Source organism: Megalops cyprinoides, chromosome 18, assembly GCF_013368585.1.
Source record: "Megalops cyprinoides isolate fMegCyp1 chromosome 18, fMegCyp1.pri, whole genome shotgun sequence".
Lineage (NCBI taxonomy): Eukaryota > Metazoa > Chordata > Actinopteri > Elopiformes > Megalopidae > Megalops > Megalops cyprinoides.
The window spans coordinates 3,795,530-3,810,211 of NC_050600.1; the positions used below are offsets into that span (position 1 = coordinate 3,795,530).

The window sequence follows — 14,682 nt, forward strand, 5'->3', positions numbered from 1 at the left end:
TGTGTGTGTGTGTGTGTGTGTGTGTGTCTGCAGTGGAGGCTGATGGACTGCAGAATTGAACAGAACAGGGCAGAAGAGCGCAGCAGCCCGTCACACCAACATTCTGTGCTCTGCCACCCCCCTTTCTGCTCATGCCCAAAAACCCAGAATTCCTCTCACAGTCTAAATCTCCACAGCCAATCCCACAATGCACCCTGCCAATCCCACAATGCACCCCTCCCCACCCCCTGGCTGCATTGATGAAATATAGCGCTTGTGTCTGTGGAGTAATAATGCATAGTTATTGATCCTCAATCTGCTCGAGCAGCAGCACAAATGCTGAAAAGCAAAGCCAGGGCGGGTCAGAAAGGAGGAGAGGCCTGTACCGCTTTTCCCGGGAGTTACCTGCACAGAAAGATAAACATTTGCCTACCTTGTCCTGGGTGACACATGCCCTTTTTCCAAATAACATTTTCTGGTGTTGCTATGGAGACGGGTGGCTCACACTATAGAGGAATGTTGAGACAGGGGGTGAACAGAGGGTGAAGCATCCTTTGGATCAACATCTTCATATGACCACTCTCTCAGCTAGCAATGAGTACGTCCGAAAACATTCAGTCTGTGCTTCAGATGCAGCCTCTGTGTTCAGAGTGTGAGTGTGGCCAGTATGTGTGAATGTGTGTGAGAGTGCATGCTCAGTATATCATCAGCATGTGTGTTCATGTGTTCAGTGGGTGAGTGTGTTCTTTGTGTGTGTGTGTGTGTGTGCGTGTGTTTAGCGGATGTGTTTGACAGCCGTGCCAATGCCGTTTCCTTTGCAGGTTCCTGGGAGAGTGCAGGGTGTCCTTACGCGATGTTCTCAACTCTCCCACTCTGTCGGGCTCCTTCACTGTGTCCCTGCTGGACACCAAGAAGAACAACACAGGCGTGAGTCATCATGGGAATTACAAGGAACACCTGTATACACCACTCAATCACAAAGGACACCTATACACCACCCTAACACAAAGGACTCCTGTCAACACCACCCAATCACAAAGGACTCCTGTCAACACCACTCAATCACAAAGGACACCTATACACACCACTCAATCACAAAGAACACCTATACACCACCCAATCACAAAGGACTCCTGTAAACACCACCCAATCACAAAGGACTCCTGTAAACACCACCCAATCACAAAGGGAGCACTGCCTAAAACAGTCTCACATCCACCATGATTCCTTGGCATCCCATGAGTGTTGAATCTCTGTCACACACACACCCACACCTAACACACAGCCAGACACACACATGACATCGGTTCCTTTTACTGGGTTCCACATGTTCCTCTGTAAGCCTCTGATAAATTTTAAAGTTTTTTTTTTTCTTTGCTCTTAATGTTGCTCAAGCAAAGTTCTAGAGCTTCCGCTCCTCGAACATCCTTCAGGTGAAACTCTTGCTCCCCTCGCTTGGCAGCCCACCAGGAGACGAAACATGTTTTTTCTTCAGACGCTCTGCCTCCTCAACACAAACACCTCTTTCCTGAAACTGACACCACAGTCACCTCGGAAAAACGCTGTCTCTGATTTGCGTTAAGCGCAGACCCAAAACAGCCGAGTTCCTGGAAGCACCTCTGCAATAACAGCCGAAGGCCCCCCCCCCATCTCCTGTGTCTCCTGTTAGACCGCGTCACTTTGCACACGCTAAAGGGTGCTCCTGAGTCTACAGGCCAGATGTGTGGCTTCCTCATATTGTCCACTGAGGGGTGGGAGGGGGGAGGTGGCTGACGTTGGGGGGTTGGGGGGTGGGGAGGTATTGGAGGTCTCACACTTGTGGGGCAGGGGTCGTCTCCCAAATAAACGAGCCTGGAGCCTCTCTCCTTGCATGGCTCATATCCTCAGGAAAGGCCTCTCGGTGTCCAGGTATAACCCAGATGCTGGACTCAAACTTGAAAACAACCCCAGGAATGTTCCCTGTGCCCCTCCCCCACCCCATCCTCTGCTAGCTTCCCCACAGTCACACGCTGAATCCCCCCCCCACACCCCCCGCCCCATCCGTATACACACTTCCAACTGACCCCCTCTCTCTAAATATGTCACTTTAAGACCCAATAGATCATTTTCTATCTTCCTTTCTTTAATGAAGATTTGACACACAAATGTCTCCCTGGTGCATAAATGTGTGAGCCATTTGTTTTGCATAAACTGACAGTCAGAGAGATTAACAGCCTAGTAGATATTGTAGACATCAGCTCTCTGCCTCAGTTAAATTTGTCAGATATCTTGTGATCTGTCTTGCTTGACAGACATATGCTTTTACATCCATTCCTTTGGGCTGTAGTAAATTGAATAAAATCTGCTAGTTGTGAATATATTTTGTGTACTAGTTATACTTATGTTATAGTTATAATCTATGGTTGTGATCTAGTTATTTTATTAAGTTAATGCGCTCAGCAAACCTTCTGATCCTTAAAACATTTTGACACAGTATCTGCTCGTATTAATAAAGTAATGCAGGCTAAGTACATTGCTTTAGGAATTAGAGCCTACATCCAACTGGTTCTAAGAGTACTCCCTGATTCCACAAAGCTTGCATAGGTATTGGATGTCCAGGAAAATCAGTGACGTGATTTATCATGTAAACACCCCCTGTCTCCTCTTGTGTCCCATCTTCCGTAGGCCACAGTCAGCCTGCAGGTTTCCTACATCCCTCCCCCGGGAATGGCGCCCATATTCCAGCCACCACCTCAGCCCGAGGCCCAGCATGCCCCAGTGGAGCTGGACACTGTGACAGGTAATTGACCCCTGCATTCTTTCAGAGGTACACTGTTTGCCTGAAGCGGACCCAATTGCAGGGCCAATGTCTAGCAAAGTTCATTCTCCATAAAAACTGTTTTATATACTATATTCATATGTTATTTTCCTGTAGGTTGTATATTGCCTGTTCAGATGTCACATGCCCTCAAACACTTAATTTTATTTTCGTTGGAATAAGTTTAAACTTTGCAGTACAAAGAAGCACAATCATGCCTTTTTTTTTGCAAGTTTAACGTACGCTCTTCAGTTAGCTTTTCTGTCAAGCTGGCATTCTTCAGCAACCTATGGGAGTCCACCGCGACCCTTTATGTTACTCTTTAAGCCAGAAATGAATTCAAACCAGTGATTTGTGGGTGAGACTTGTATTGGCCTTTTGTGAATGATGTATGTAAGACTTGCCCTGGCCTCACGTGAGGTAAGTGTTAAATTACCCCACACAAACTGTGACTGCGCAACAATTGTGTCATTCATGGAGACAGAGCAGGGCCTGGGTCAGGGCATATCTGCGTTGTGAATCACAGCACTGACAGAAACAAAAGCGAGAGACACGTGGACACACAAGGGGGAATTCAGCTAAAGACTCCACTGGCAGTTTTGTGCGCTGTGAGTGAAGCCACTGTAATTCGTCTTTTTATCTGAGCGGGAAACACAGGTATATTACCTGGCTCATGTCAGTACCATTTTGGTGGCACAGAGCGGTAGGTTGTGGCATCGAAACTTCAGATTTGTTGAACTGATTTATATCTAAAACGCTACCTAGCTGAGCAGCCAATAGGCCTGAGTGTCTGCACAGGCAACTCAGAGAGTTGATTTAAAATTTTAATAGATACGTCATATTGTTAAAGGATTTGAGACAGTTCTCATGTGCTTGGTTTTCTCCTCAGACATGATGGAGTACCGTTCTTGTGTTCTTAGCTTTTTCTTAACCCTTTCGCGTGTACGGTCAAACCAATGTGATAAGAAAACTAGACTGGAAAAACTCTAGCTAACGTTAGCTTTGAGGAAACAGTGATTCCATGTTACAAAGTGTAGCAAATGGGGCAGTGAAAACAATGAGAAGCTTAATAATGCTAACAAAAACATAATAAATAAGTCGCGTACGAAAGGGCTAAGACTGATTGGGGGTTCCTCTTCTGTGCTTAGTCTTCTCTTTAGACACTATGGGGGAGGAGGACACTGAGAGCATGGTCATGGTGGAGGCGGCTGAGGAACCTGAGCCTGTGCCTGGCCCCCAGGGAACGGACACACCCACTGCCCCGCCCAAGAGGGCCCCCCCAAACCTCATGCAGGGTGCCAAGAAGAAGAAGCGCCATGCCAACAAAGCCCCTCTCCCCAACAAGCCTCAGGACTTCCAGGTGTGTGTGTGTGTCTGCGTGCGTGCGTGCGTGCGTGCGTGCGTGCGTGCGTGCGTGCGTGCGTGCGTGCGTGCGTGCGTGCGTGCGTGCGTGTGTGTGTGTGTGTGTGTGTGTCTTTGAGGAAGAGGAAGGGCTGTAGATTAATGCAGAGTAGCTCAGAGCACAATGATTCTCAATGAAACCCTCTCACCCTGGGCTTGTGGTTTCCAGAATGAAAGTGCAGCTACAGTACACTCCTCCAGAGATCGGGGCTGAGCAGAGCATTACCATCTCCATTAGGGGGTTATGTGTCATTCTTAACCTTCAGAAGCTCTGTACACCACATTTCTTACTACTTATGGCTTATTGAGTGCCACCTTGTGGTTAGAACAGGAATTATAATGACTTTGTATACTTATATGATTTATATGTGTATTAGACATAGTCATGCGGCAGAGCACCTAGCTGTGAAATATATTTTATATGCTTTGAAACATTTTTTATACACTGATGTTTAGGTGCTTTATGTATGTAGTTATAGTGCTGGTCAGAAAAGGTTTTGTGTTATTACTTACAGAAAACTGAACTGGAAGTGAAAATATTAATTTTTTCCCCTTAATAATTCCAGATACGAGTACGGATTATTGAAGGGAGGCAGTTGCCAGGTGTCAACATAAAACCAGTTGTCAAGGTTACAGTTGGGGGACAGACCAAAAGAACTCGAATCAGAAAAGGCAACAATCCCTTCTTTGATGAGGTAAATTAAAAGCTTTTCACAAATTTCCATAACTATCTGAGCAATGCTTAATTGATACGTGCAGGAAACATTCACAAGATACAAAAAGATAGAAGGAGAAAACATTTCCATGTTACAAACCAGCATTGGCGAATTTATCCAGCGAACAAATATATGCTTACATCCACATTATGTGATAATATGTGCTTACTAACTCTGTTATACAATAGTAATAACACACATGTTAACTGATTGCTAGGTTTAATGTTACTCATCTTTTTCTGCAGACATTCTTCCTGAACTTTTTCGAGACACCTTCTGATCTCTTTGATGAGCCAATATTCGTTACAGTAAGTTCATCTGCCAGTCAGAATTTTAACCTCAAGTCACCCTCCAAGTAGATAGAAAATAAAACTGAATGTATGAAATTGAATATTTTTGAACAATTTCAATAATTCATATCATTGCTGTGGCTCTGGTTCCCCTCCATTGCTGGTCTCCCCGTGTGTGTATAACTCAGTGAACACCCCCCTCTCTGTCTTCTCAGGTGTTTGACTCAAAGTCTCTGCGCACTGACTCGGTGATCGGAGAATTCAAGGTAAAGCTGTTGCTTTTAGCTGCTTTCTGTGAACCTGCTGAATCAGAACCTTCCTTGTTAATGATGTCTTTTCACATTGACAGCAGGTCCCTCAGTGCAGCTCACAGTATAACAGTATATCACATCAATGTTTTTTTTTAAATTACTGAAGTCCATAGTACTCCAGACTCAAACCGGAACTGGCTGGATTTTTCTGTACGGCTGGAACAACCGTACAAAGTTTCAGTTATCCTCACATAACGGTTGCAACCTACACCTGGTGTGTGATTATGTTTAATCATTGCTAATATTCTACTCTTCAGCTTTTGTCTGAATTTGAAGCTCGATCATTTTTTTTTTTGTTGTTGGCAAATGATTATCCATAACCAAGGAGGTACTGAGTTATGTGCAACACCCCACCTTCAGTAAGAAGTAAATTCAATATGAGCTTGTTGTTGTGTGCTTTTCAGTAAGTTGATACTCTTATACACTTCAGTTCATTCAAGTTCAGGCTCTTGACTTTTTTCTGTGGTTACTTTGCAGCTGGATGTTGGCACAGTATACGCAGAGAGCAGTAAGTGTTAATAAATGGCCATTATCAGAGGAATGTGAAACATCTCGTTTCACATTGAGTCCCACTCATTTATTCTGTCATTTCATTTATATGATCTATCATCAGCTGTACTGAAGAGACTGGAAGAATGAAATATTAATTAAATGAAATATTCAGCTCAGACCTTGTTTATCAAGTGATTGTCTCATGGGGTTTAGCTCCGCGGTTTAATTGCCATGATGGTGTCGCCATGCTGACTGACTGCACTGATGTTGAGTGGACGTTGTGAGGGTGTTGTGTGGATGTTGTAATAGTAATAAAGACTCCATGTTGTGCGTTTGCCGTGGCATTGACATGGTCTCTCTCTCTGCTCCAGGACATGCCTTCCTCAGGAAGTGGCTCCTGCTCTCTGACCCGGACGACCTCTCTGCGGGGGCCAGAGGTTACCTGAAGGTCAGCCTGTTTGTGCTGGCCGCTGGAGATGAGGCTCCGGTGAGTGACTGGAGGTATAAACCTCTGAGCGAATCTGAACCAAGCTCTTTACATGACGTTACATTACATTACATGATGTCATTTAGCAGACGCTCTTACCCAGAGCGACTTCGAAAAAAGTGCATCACTCTGCTAAGAGTAGTTATCGAAACATACTACAAGAGGTCAGTAAAATATTGAGTTAAGTGCTACACCAGTGTAGAGTGCTTTTTGTTTTTGAATAGAAAATAGGGATAGATCAGATAGATAGGGAGGACGGTAGACTAGAAATAAAGCTTGAAGAGATGAGTTTTCAGCTTTCTCTTGAAGACATCCAGGCATTTGCAGGCACATAGAAAGGCATGCCCGCAGTCTGTGATGTACCTCTGGCCTGGACACGTGTTTCAGGTGGAGAAGAAGGAGGGGGTGGAGGAAAAAGAGGACATCGAGGGGAACCTACTGCGCCCCGCTGGACTCGCCCTTAGGGGGGCGATCTTCACCCTCAAAGTGTTTCGGGCGGAGGACCTGCCCCAGAGTAAGTACAGTTTATATATGTGTATAAGTATGTTGGGATGTGTGTAATTATCCGAGTCCACATAAACAGGCTCTGTGTGTGGGAGTACGTCCGTATGTGTGTGTTTATGAGTATGTGTGTGAACATTTGAGTGTGTCTGTGTATATTTGTGTGTGTGTATTTATATGATTGTGTGTGTTTGTGAGTATGTGTGTGAACATTTGTGCGTGTGTGTTTGTGAGTATGCGTGTGAACATTTGTGTGTGTGTATTTGTATGATTGTGTGTGTGTGTGTAAGTGACGGTGTAATGGTGGTACCCTGTGTCTCTTTCCTCAGTGGACGATGCCTTCATGGATGGGATGAAGCAGATTCTGGGCTTTGACAGCAACAGGAAGAACCTGGTGGACCCCATGGTGGAAGTTACCTTTGCTGGCAAGACGGTACAGAAGCCTGCTGCTAAATACAAGCCTCCATATCATACAGCACTGCCCATTGTCAAAATTTATTACATACAGCACTGTCTACAGAGCAGTGGTCCTAACAATACAGTAGTACTTAATAGCATAACTTCCTTGGTAGAACAATAGCACTTGTAGTAACACAACATTTTACAACACAGAACTCAGTTGGCTGTTGCTGTGTGGGGTAGAACACCCTATTCCCACTCTCTCTCTGTCTTGCGCGCGCGGGCACACACACACACACACACACACACACACACACAGAATATGTTCAGTAACACAAGATACATCTCCTTGTTATTATGTTATTGTATTATTATGTTACTATGTTATTGTGCAGACACAGGCAGCTCCTGTCCTTGCCCACAGCAGGTGATGTGTTGTGGTTGGGTCTGACTGGTAGTGTTCGCTCTGCCCCCCCTGCAGATCTACAGTAAGATACTGGAGAAGAACGCCAACCCACAGTGGAACCAGAGCCTGACCCTCCCCATCCGGGTAAGGTGGAGATCCAATCATACCATAGTCCCCATCCTGCAGACCCCTCCTCTAACACTGGCCCCTCTCTGTCCAGTTTCCCTCCATGTGTGAGAAGATGAGAATCCGTATCCTTGACTGGTGAGTCAGCACGCCGATCAAATCCTGGTCTTCTGATTGGCTGTTTTTTTTTTTTAATGTCACACAGCATGTGCAACTTGTGCTATGCGCCTGTCTTTACAGCTATTCAGCTGCTCAACAAATACACAGAAAAAAAAGTAATATTCGAAAAAATCGATTACAATCACAAATGCCTAGAGTCAGGAGCTAATGAGATTTTAGGGAGAGCTGTATTCCAATTGTGGCTTCAGATTGTATCTGATGGTAACCGATGTGACCGATAAGGCTGGCAGTGTGACTAGTTTTCAGCATCATTTATGTGGAAAGCATAAGGCTGGCAGCGCCCCGTAGGAAAATGAAGGGTTGCTTTGACAACAGGCAATACCACTGTTTTGGCCTGTGAGAAGACAACTTTCACATCCTTGCACTGAAATGTTGGGTTGCCACCTACATTTCAAAATCATCCAAATCCAAAGTCGTCTGTCAGCCAGAAAAAAAGGCCTACCCATGACATCACACAACCAAAATAAGATCCAAACTCCAAGCGAAGTTTAATTTGCAAACAGCCACAAAAAGACTGCGCAGCCAGCTGGCCTCTTACAAGCCTGTCACTAAAAGGCACGAATATAACCATTTCGTCTTAGGAACAAGTCAATGCTGACTCAGTTGTTGAATCAAAATGCATGTTTTTGTTAAGCTGATACTGTTTAAAGAAAAAGCCAGAAAAAGCCAAAATCCCAGCAGGCTTTTTCAGCCTGACAAGTCACTGCAAAATCAGTGCTAATTCAGCCAATTTGGCCCAAAAAAGCTCAACTTGGCAACCCAGCTTCCATGTCATGTCAAAAGCCTGAAGCACATAAAAATGAAAAGAAAGCCCTCACTGCCTTAATCGCTATGCTGACTACATCAAGTAGCCCGGCAATTATTGTCGCTGGAGACAGTGTGTTAGAAACGCTTTTCTTCAGACTGCAGTCCAGAATTTCTTTAATCAAATAAGTGTATAGAAAGTCCTACTATGAATTAATGCACGCCAGTGTCATCAAAGAAAAAAAGACTGTGTTAAACTGATAAATAATCAACTAATACACAGAAAAATTATTATCTGCACATTTTTGATTGGTTGTGTATCTATTTAAATATACACTTTGCCATCATGCAGAATATAAATGCTGCCTGAGATTGTGAGAGTCTTTGTGGCGGCTCCTCTCTCACAGGGACCGGGCCAGTCATAATGATGTCATCGGGACCACCCATCTGTACATGTCCCGGGTTTCTGCCCCCGGAGGAGAGATAGAAGGTAGGTGAAGCTGGACTGGGTTTCATGGTATGGCTGTACATGGTTTTAATAGACAGGGCTATACTGGGTTTTAATAGACAAGGCTATACTGGGTTTAATAGACAGGGGCTATACTGGGTTAAATGGTGTTTGCTATACTGGTGTTCATGGTATTGCTATACTGGTTTTAATGGTATAGCAATACTGTGTTTTAATAGAAAGGGCCGTATTGGGTTTAATAGCAGATGCTATACTGAGTGAAATGGTATGGGCTACACTGCATTTAATATTTAATGGTGTGCTGTATATTGGGTTTAATGATGTGGTGTACACTGGGTTTAAAGGTTTGGCTGTACTGGCTTTTAAAGATGTGGGATGCAGTGAGTGTAATGGTGTGGAGTGCGTTGGTTATGGAGCATGGATCTCTCACTGTGTGACGTGCAGTGTGTTGGTTTGGAGCGTGGATCTATTACCATGTGGCGTGAAGTGTGTAGGTGGCATATCCACGGTGCACACCCATGTAGAGTGGAGTGGCGCTATAGGAGATATTCAGGGCCTGTGTGGTGTGCAGTGTGCTGTGCTGCTGACTAACATGGTGGAGGCCGCTAGGTTGCAGCTACTCCTCACCATTGGGCAGCATGTGAGGTGGAACTCACCGGAATCACTGACAAAGGTTGTCCTGTGTAATTTAGTCACAGGGCTTTGTTCAATGTATAGTCATGTGCCCAATTATTTAAAAAAAAAAACTATTGTTTTGTAACAGTTGGAATTTTGCAATGAGAGCTGAAGGTGCTGAGTTTTTGATTTTACTGCTTAATATCTCAGCATGGCTGGTGTGGAAAGGAAACGTGTAAAATATCTTTCTCTCACTATGGTAGACTTGTCTCTCTCACTATGGTACAGGTGGCAATAGAGATTGCTGGTTTCTCTCTGACTGTGGTAGAGGTGGGAATAGAGATTGTTGGTCTCTCTCACAGCTGGTTTTCACTGTGGATGTCAGTAATTTCTCCAGTTTCCCATTGGTGCTGAATGCAGGCGCCTCTGATCTCTCCCCATCATGGAATGCAGAGGCCCCTCTGTACCGTGTAAACTGACGCTCTTGGATTTGAGCTCATGACTCAATGAGTATGAGTAGTCCCACACTGCTGTGTCCATATTGTCATTTTGCCACACAAGAATTATGAAAGAAGCCAAAATATCTATACAGCACTGAACCAGAGCAGAGCAGTATTAGAATATTAATTTTATGAGAATATGAAAAGATATGCAATGTTAAATATACAAGTACATCTGCCAGCAGTTTGAGTGATGTGGGTCAAAGCCTAATGGTTAGGTCTTCCTTTATCTCCTGTAAGGTCAGTCAGTGTGAATGGTAAAGCCTAGTGCTGCCTTCAGTGGGGTCGGCTGTGTTGCTGTGGTCTTTCAGTGTGATGTGCTGGTGTGTTTCTAAGGTGATCCTACAGCATGAGAGCAGTGGTCATGTGCTCCTGTGGTGTCGGATTACAGATTGCATGCTCTGACACAGCCTGACCGCGGAGTCTTATCATGCATGAGCCTGGTTTGCCTGTCGATCTGGCCCCGTGCTGAGAGGCCATGGGGATCACAGCGCGGTGAGCTGAAGCTGCATGGCGTTTCCACCGAGTGTTGTGTGTGTGGTGTGATCTGGTCGCCCTCTGGAGCATCACTGTGTTTCCTCATGTTTCTCCACCATCTCTCTGTGCTCTCAGATGACTTGGCACCGAGGATTCCCTCGAGCATCAGTACGTTCCGCCCTCTCATTCCTCTCCTCTGTGATGTCACAAATGCGACATGGAGTGAAATCCGATCATGTGACTTGTGGGCCCATGCAGTGTTGGTAGTCAGTGTTGTGCTTGCCCTTTTTCTCTACAGCCCTGCTGCAAAGGTTTTGAACATATATATGAGTATGCATATTGAGGGTTGGGGGGGGATACATGTGAAGTTAATGAAGTTAAGATTACTAAAACAGGGTAATTGCATTCCCTTATATTTACACCGGTATTCAGATTACGTGCACATGTATCCTACTATATTCATTACAAAAATAAACATTAGTTGGATTGACTCATTCAGTAACACTGTTTTCCTGTATTGATAAAGATAATGTACCTGCTGTTAGCCAGCATTACACTGCAGTTGCTAGAAAAGTGAGTTGTCTAATAGAATTATGCACAGCTATTGCAACGTTTTAGCAACGTTATAACTTGATAATTAACATTATTAACGTATGCATTCCAAGGCATTAGAGCAGCTGCTCTGGTCTGGACCACACCCCGTTGTTTTGTGTGTCTAGCCCTCATTTGAGTTAGACTGTGGGCACTGTAAGTTACCTTATTAGCAAGGAGGTTGAGGCTACCCATCGAACTAAACTGCCTGTTAGGTATATAGGTAGATATCCACAGGTCAAGGTCCTGGCAACACATCATGTGGTCAATGGTAGATGTGCAGTGTAACACAGGTAGCTACATGAAGTAACCCTTCTGGTTTCACAACAGAGAATCAAAACTGTTTGTTAGAATGGCAGAGGTTTATGAGGCAATGTTTGCAAGAATCAGACACCACAGCAGTCTGTGAGGATTAAGGCTTGAAATTTAACCAGCTTGCATTATAGATATAGAACTACTAGGTCAGACATGATGTAATAGCCACCAGGGCTTGCAATGACCATTACCCATTTATACATGTGTTCTTTTGCTGACCAGGTTCAGCAGATTATCCAGGAGCATTATCCATGTAATCTGATTACATTTACGCAAATTGAGTAACTTGACGGAATATGTTGCTGATTACATAAGAAGCCACATATTGTGTGACCTGTAACAGAAAACATTTTCCAATTAACCCTCCCAACCCTGCATGCATGAGTTTGTGTGTATGTGTGTGTGTGTGTGTGTGTGCATGCATGCGTGTGTGTGTGTGTGTGTGTATGTGTATGAGAAGTCTGAACATAAAATGAAATAAAATTCATCATCTTTATGATTCAGCAATTTTGTATCTCACTTTGTCTCTTTCACATAAAGGCAGTACAGTATATGATATTATAATGAAATTGATCTCACTGATATAGAGTTTGATCCTGAGTTACTTTCTGCCTTCTGAATGTTCTTTTTGTCTTTAGCATTACATCTACAGTAGAACATTCAGCAATGTTTCTGACATCACAATCTCTGTGAGATGGGGTGGAACACTGTGTGTGTCAGTGTTCCGTCTTTTGCCTGAGTATAGAGGGTTTTGTTTAATATCTGACTATTTTGCATAAGTCTGTTGGTTTCAGCTGTCCAACAACATATAACCGTTTGGCAAGTAAATATTAACTTGTCTCCATCTCCCACGTTGTCAGCAATCCTTGGAAAAACTCATTGTGAAACAGAACGTTGCAGACAGCTAATGACAGGAAAGAAACATAAACAGTGTTTTGCGCATGTTTTCAGGGGCACTTTCTTTAGATGGGTGTTTTGTTCTTTAGATTGTCCTATCATAGCTATCTTTAGCATCTTTGAAGTGGTCATCATGTGAGAAGTGGGCTGTTCATACTGTCTGGAAGGGGGACATGGTATGTGTTGGGCTGATTTGAAACAGAGTGGCGAGTGGGTGTGGCTTTGCCCCCACTGGGCCGAGTGTCTGGGTGTGGTTAGTCCCCCGCCAGAGTTCTCTCAGATGCTCACATGCGTCAGCTCTTTAATCAGAGGCACAGAGTCGGTAGAATGTAGTGCATACAGGCATTTGACAACCATCTCAGACCATCAATCATAAACCTCAGCTTAAGTACAGATTTGGTTTTTGGCTGAGGTAGCTGTCCTCTGGCATGCCATGAAAAATATTATTTGGTTTCCTCTATGCAATGAAGACCCAAAGTGCTGGTTAGACAGTGCTCGTCACCAAATATCTGTATTCAGCTGAAGTCTGTATTATTGTAGTTGCGCAAAAGGTTTCAGGGATTCTGAAAACAATGAGTGATTAATATGCCGTTTTCATGTTGTGGCATTTTTAAGCTCCACAATCCCTTGTTCATCTCAGTACTCAGGGAAACCACCATGAAAGCAAGGTAAACTGTGTACACACCGTGCAGAGTGATATCGACTCTTACACCCATGGTACTGCATTTTAACCTTTCCCCCGTCACACAGTGGACGACAGCCTAGGGTTCCTCCCCACCTTCGGTCCCTGCTTTGTCAACCTGTATGGCAGCCCCCGTGAGTTCAGCACCTTCTCTGACCCCTACGAGACTCTCAACCTGGGCAAGGTACCCGCATGCCTCTGCTCACCATGCATGCTACACACATCCCGCTGTTAGTGTAGACTTTATTCTTTTCCATACCTTTTACAACTTAAATACTGAGTCATGATTGTAAGACCCATAATTGCCAGAAGCTCTCACAATTCTGCATTTTTAAATAGAATTTTTAATAAAATAAAAAAATAAAAAATGAAATAAACTTATCCCAAGATGCATGTTGTGAAAGCTTCTTCTAAATATGTAAGAGCCTACAATATGGCTTTTTTTTCCTCATCACAACCGAACAAAATATTTTATTGGATGTGAGAGTATTTATGTTAAAACGGATGGGTTATAACTGGCATAGTAAATCATGAGTAAGCAAGGACAGAAGGCATTTTAGTCATCAAACATCAGTGAAGTGACTGTTCCCATGACGCAGCTGTTCCTCTGTGAGTGTGTCAGAGTGACGCCCTGTCTCATGCGTTGCTGCAGGGGGAGGGAGTGGCCTACCGCGGGCGTGTCCTGCTGGAGCTCAGCACCAAGCTGACAGAGCGCGCGGAGCACAGGGTGGAGGACATCCCTGCGGACGACCTGCTGGTGGTGGAGGTGAGAACCTGCCCACAGGTGTCCCAATCATTGGTCATCTCCTAGCATCATGATGGACATGTCTGCTCAGGTTGCATTCATAACCAGAGTCCCAGGTATCAGTAATGGCCACGGAGGTGGTGTCTTTTGTTAAAGGATGACCCCAGTCTGAAAGTGAAAATGTATGTGTTAGAGATTTAACAAGGCACTTACAGAATAAGTTTGAGTTCCTAGTTTTTTTTTGCTCAACTAAAATGCTCCTCAATACTTTCAATACTGAGTGTGTAAGTTTTCATCCCTGTGGGTTTGGGAGCCCGGCTGAGAGAGACGTTGCTTTGTGGCGTCTGTGTGTCCTCCGCAGAAGTTCATGAGGAAGAGGAAGTACTACCTCTTCGCCGCCTTCTACTCGGCGACTCTGCTGCAGGACGTGGACGATGCCATCCAGTTCGAGGTCAGCATCGGGAACTATGGCAACAAGTTTGACTACACCTGCCTCCCACTGGCCTCCACCACGCAGTACAGCCGCGCCGTCTTCGATGGTGAGTTTGGCGCCCTCTGTTGT

The 14,682-nt window shown here is 44.5% G+C and overlaps 1 protein-coding gene across 9 annotated transcripts in view; it reads left to right on the plus strand.

The window, feature by feature from the left end:
- The window catches only part of dysf (dysferlin, limb girdle muscular dystrophy 2B (autosomal recessive)), an 84,524-nt gene that overhangs the window by 15,862 nt on the left and 53,980 nt on the right, over positions 1 to 14,682 (plus strand). For 6 of the 9 annotated variants that reach the window (XM_036551671.1, XM_036551677.1, XM_036551669.1 and 3 more), the window contains exons 4-20: positions 801 to 906; positions 2,644 to 2,758; positions 3,925 to 4,136; positions 4,744 to 4,872; positions 5,139 to 5,201; positions 5,399 to 5,449; positions 5,972 to 6,002; positions 6,358 to 6,473; positions 6,861 to 6,987; positions 7,304 to 7,407; positions 7,855 to 7,923; positions 8,000 to 8,043; positions 9,237 to 9,319; positions 11,026 to 11,058; positions 13,444 to 13,559; positions 14,028 to 14,141; positions 14,482 to 14,659. In XM_036551671.1, the coding sequence (XP_036407564.1) occupies positions 801 to 906; positions 2,644 to 2,758; positions 3,925 to 4,136; positions 4,744 to 4,872; positions 5,139 to 5,201; positions 5,399 to 5,449; positions 5,972 to 6,002; positions 6,358 to 6,473; positions 6,861 to 6,987; positions 7,304 to 7,407; positions 7,855 to 7,923; positions 8,000 to 8,043; positions 9,237 to 9,319; positions 11,026 to 11,058; positions 13,444 to 13,559; positions 14,028 to 14,141; positions 14,482 to 14,659 (1,691 nt within the window). The remainder of the gene's footprint in view (positions 1 to 800; positions 907 to 2,643; positions 2,759 to 3,924; positions 4,137 to 4,743; positions 4,873 to 5,138; positions 5,202 to 5,398; positions 5,450 to 5,971; positions 6,003 to 6,357; positions 6,474 to 6,860; positions 6,988 to 7,303; positions 7,408 to 7,854; positions 7,924 to 7,999; positions 8,044 to 9,236; positions 9,320 to 11,025; positions 11,059 to 13,443; positions 13,560 to 14,027; positions 14,142 to 14,481; positions 14,660 to 14,682) is intronic. The other 3 variants (XM_036551678.1, XM_036551672.1, XM_036551676.1) reach the window with 1 other exon arrangement.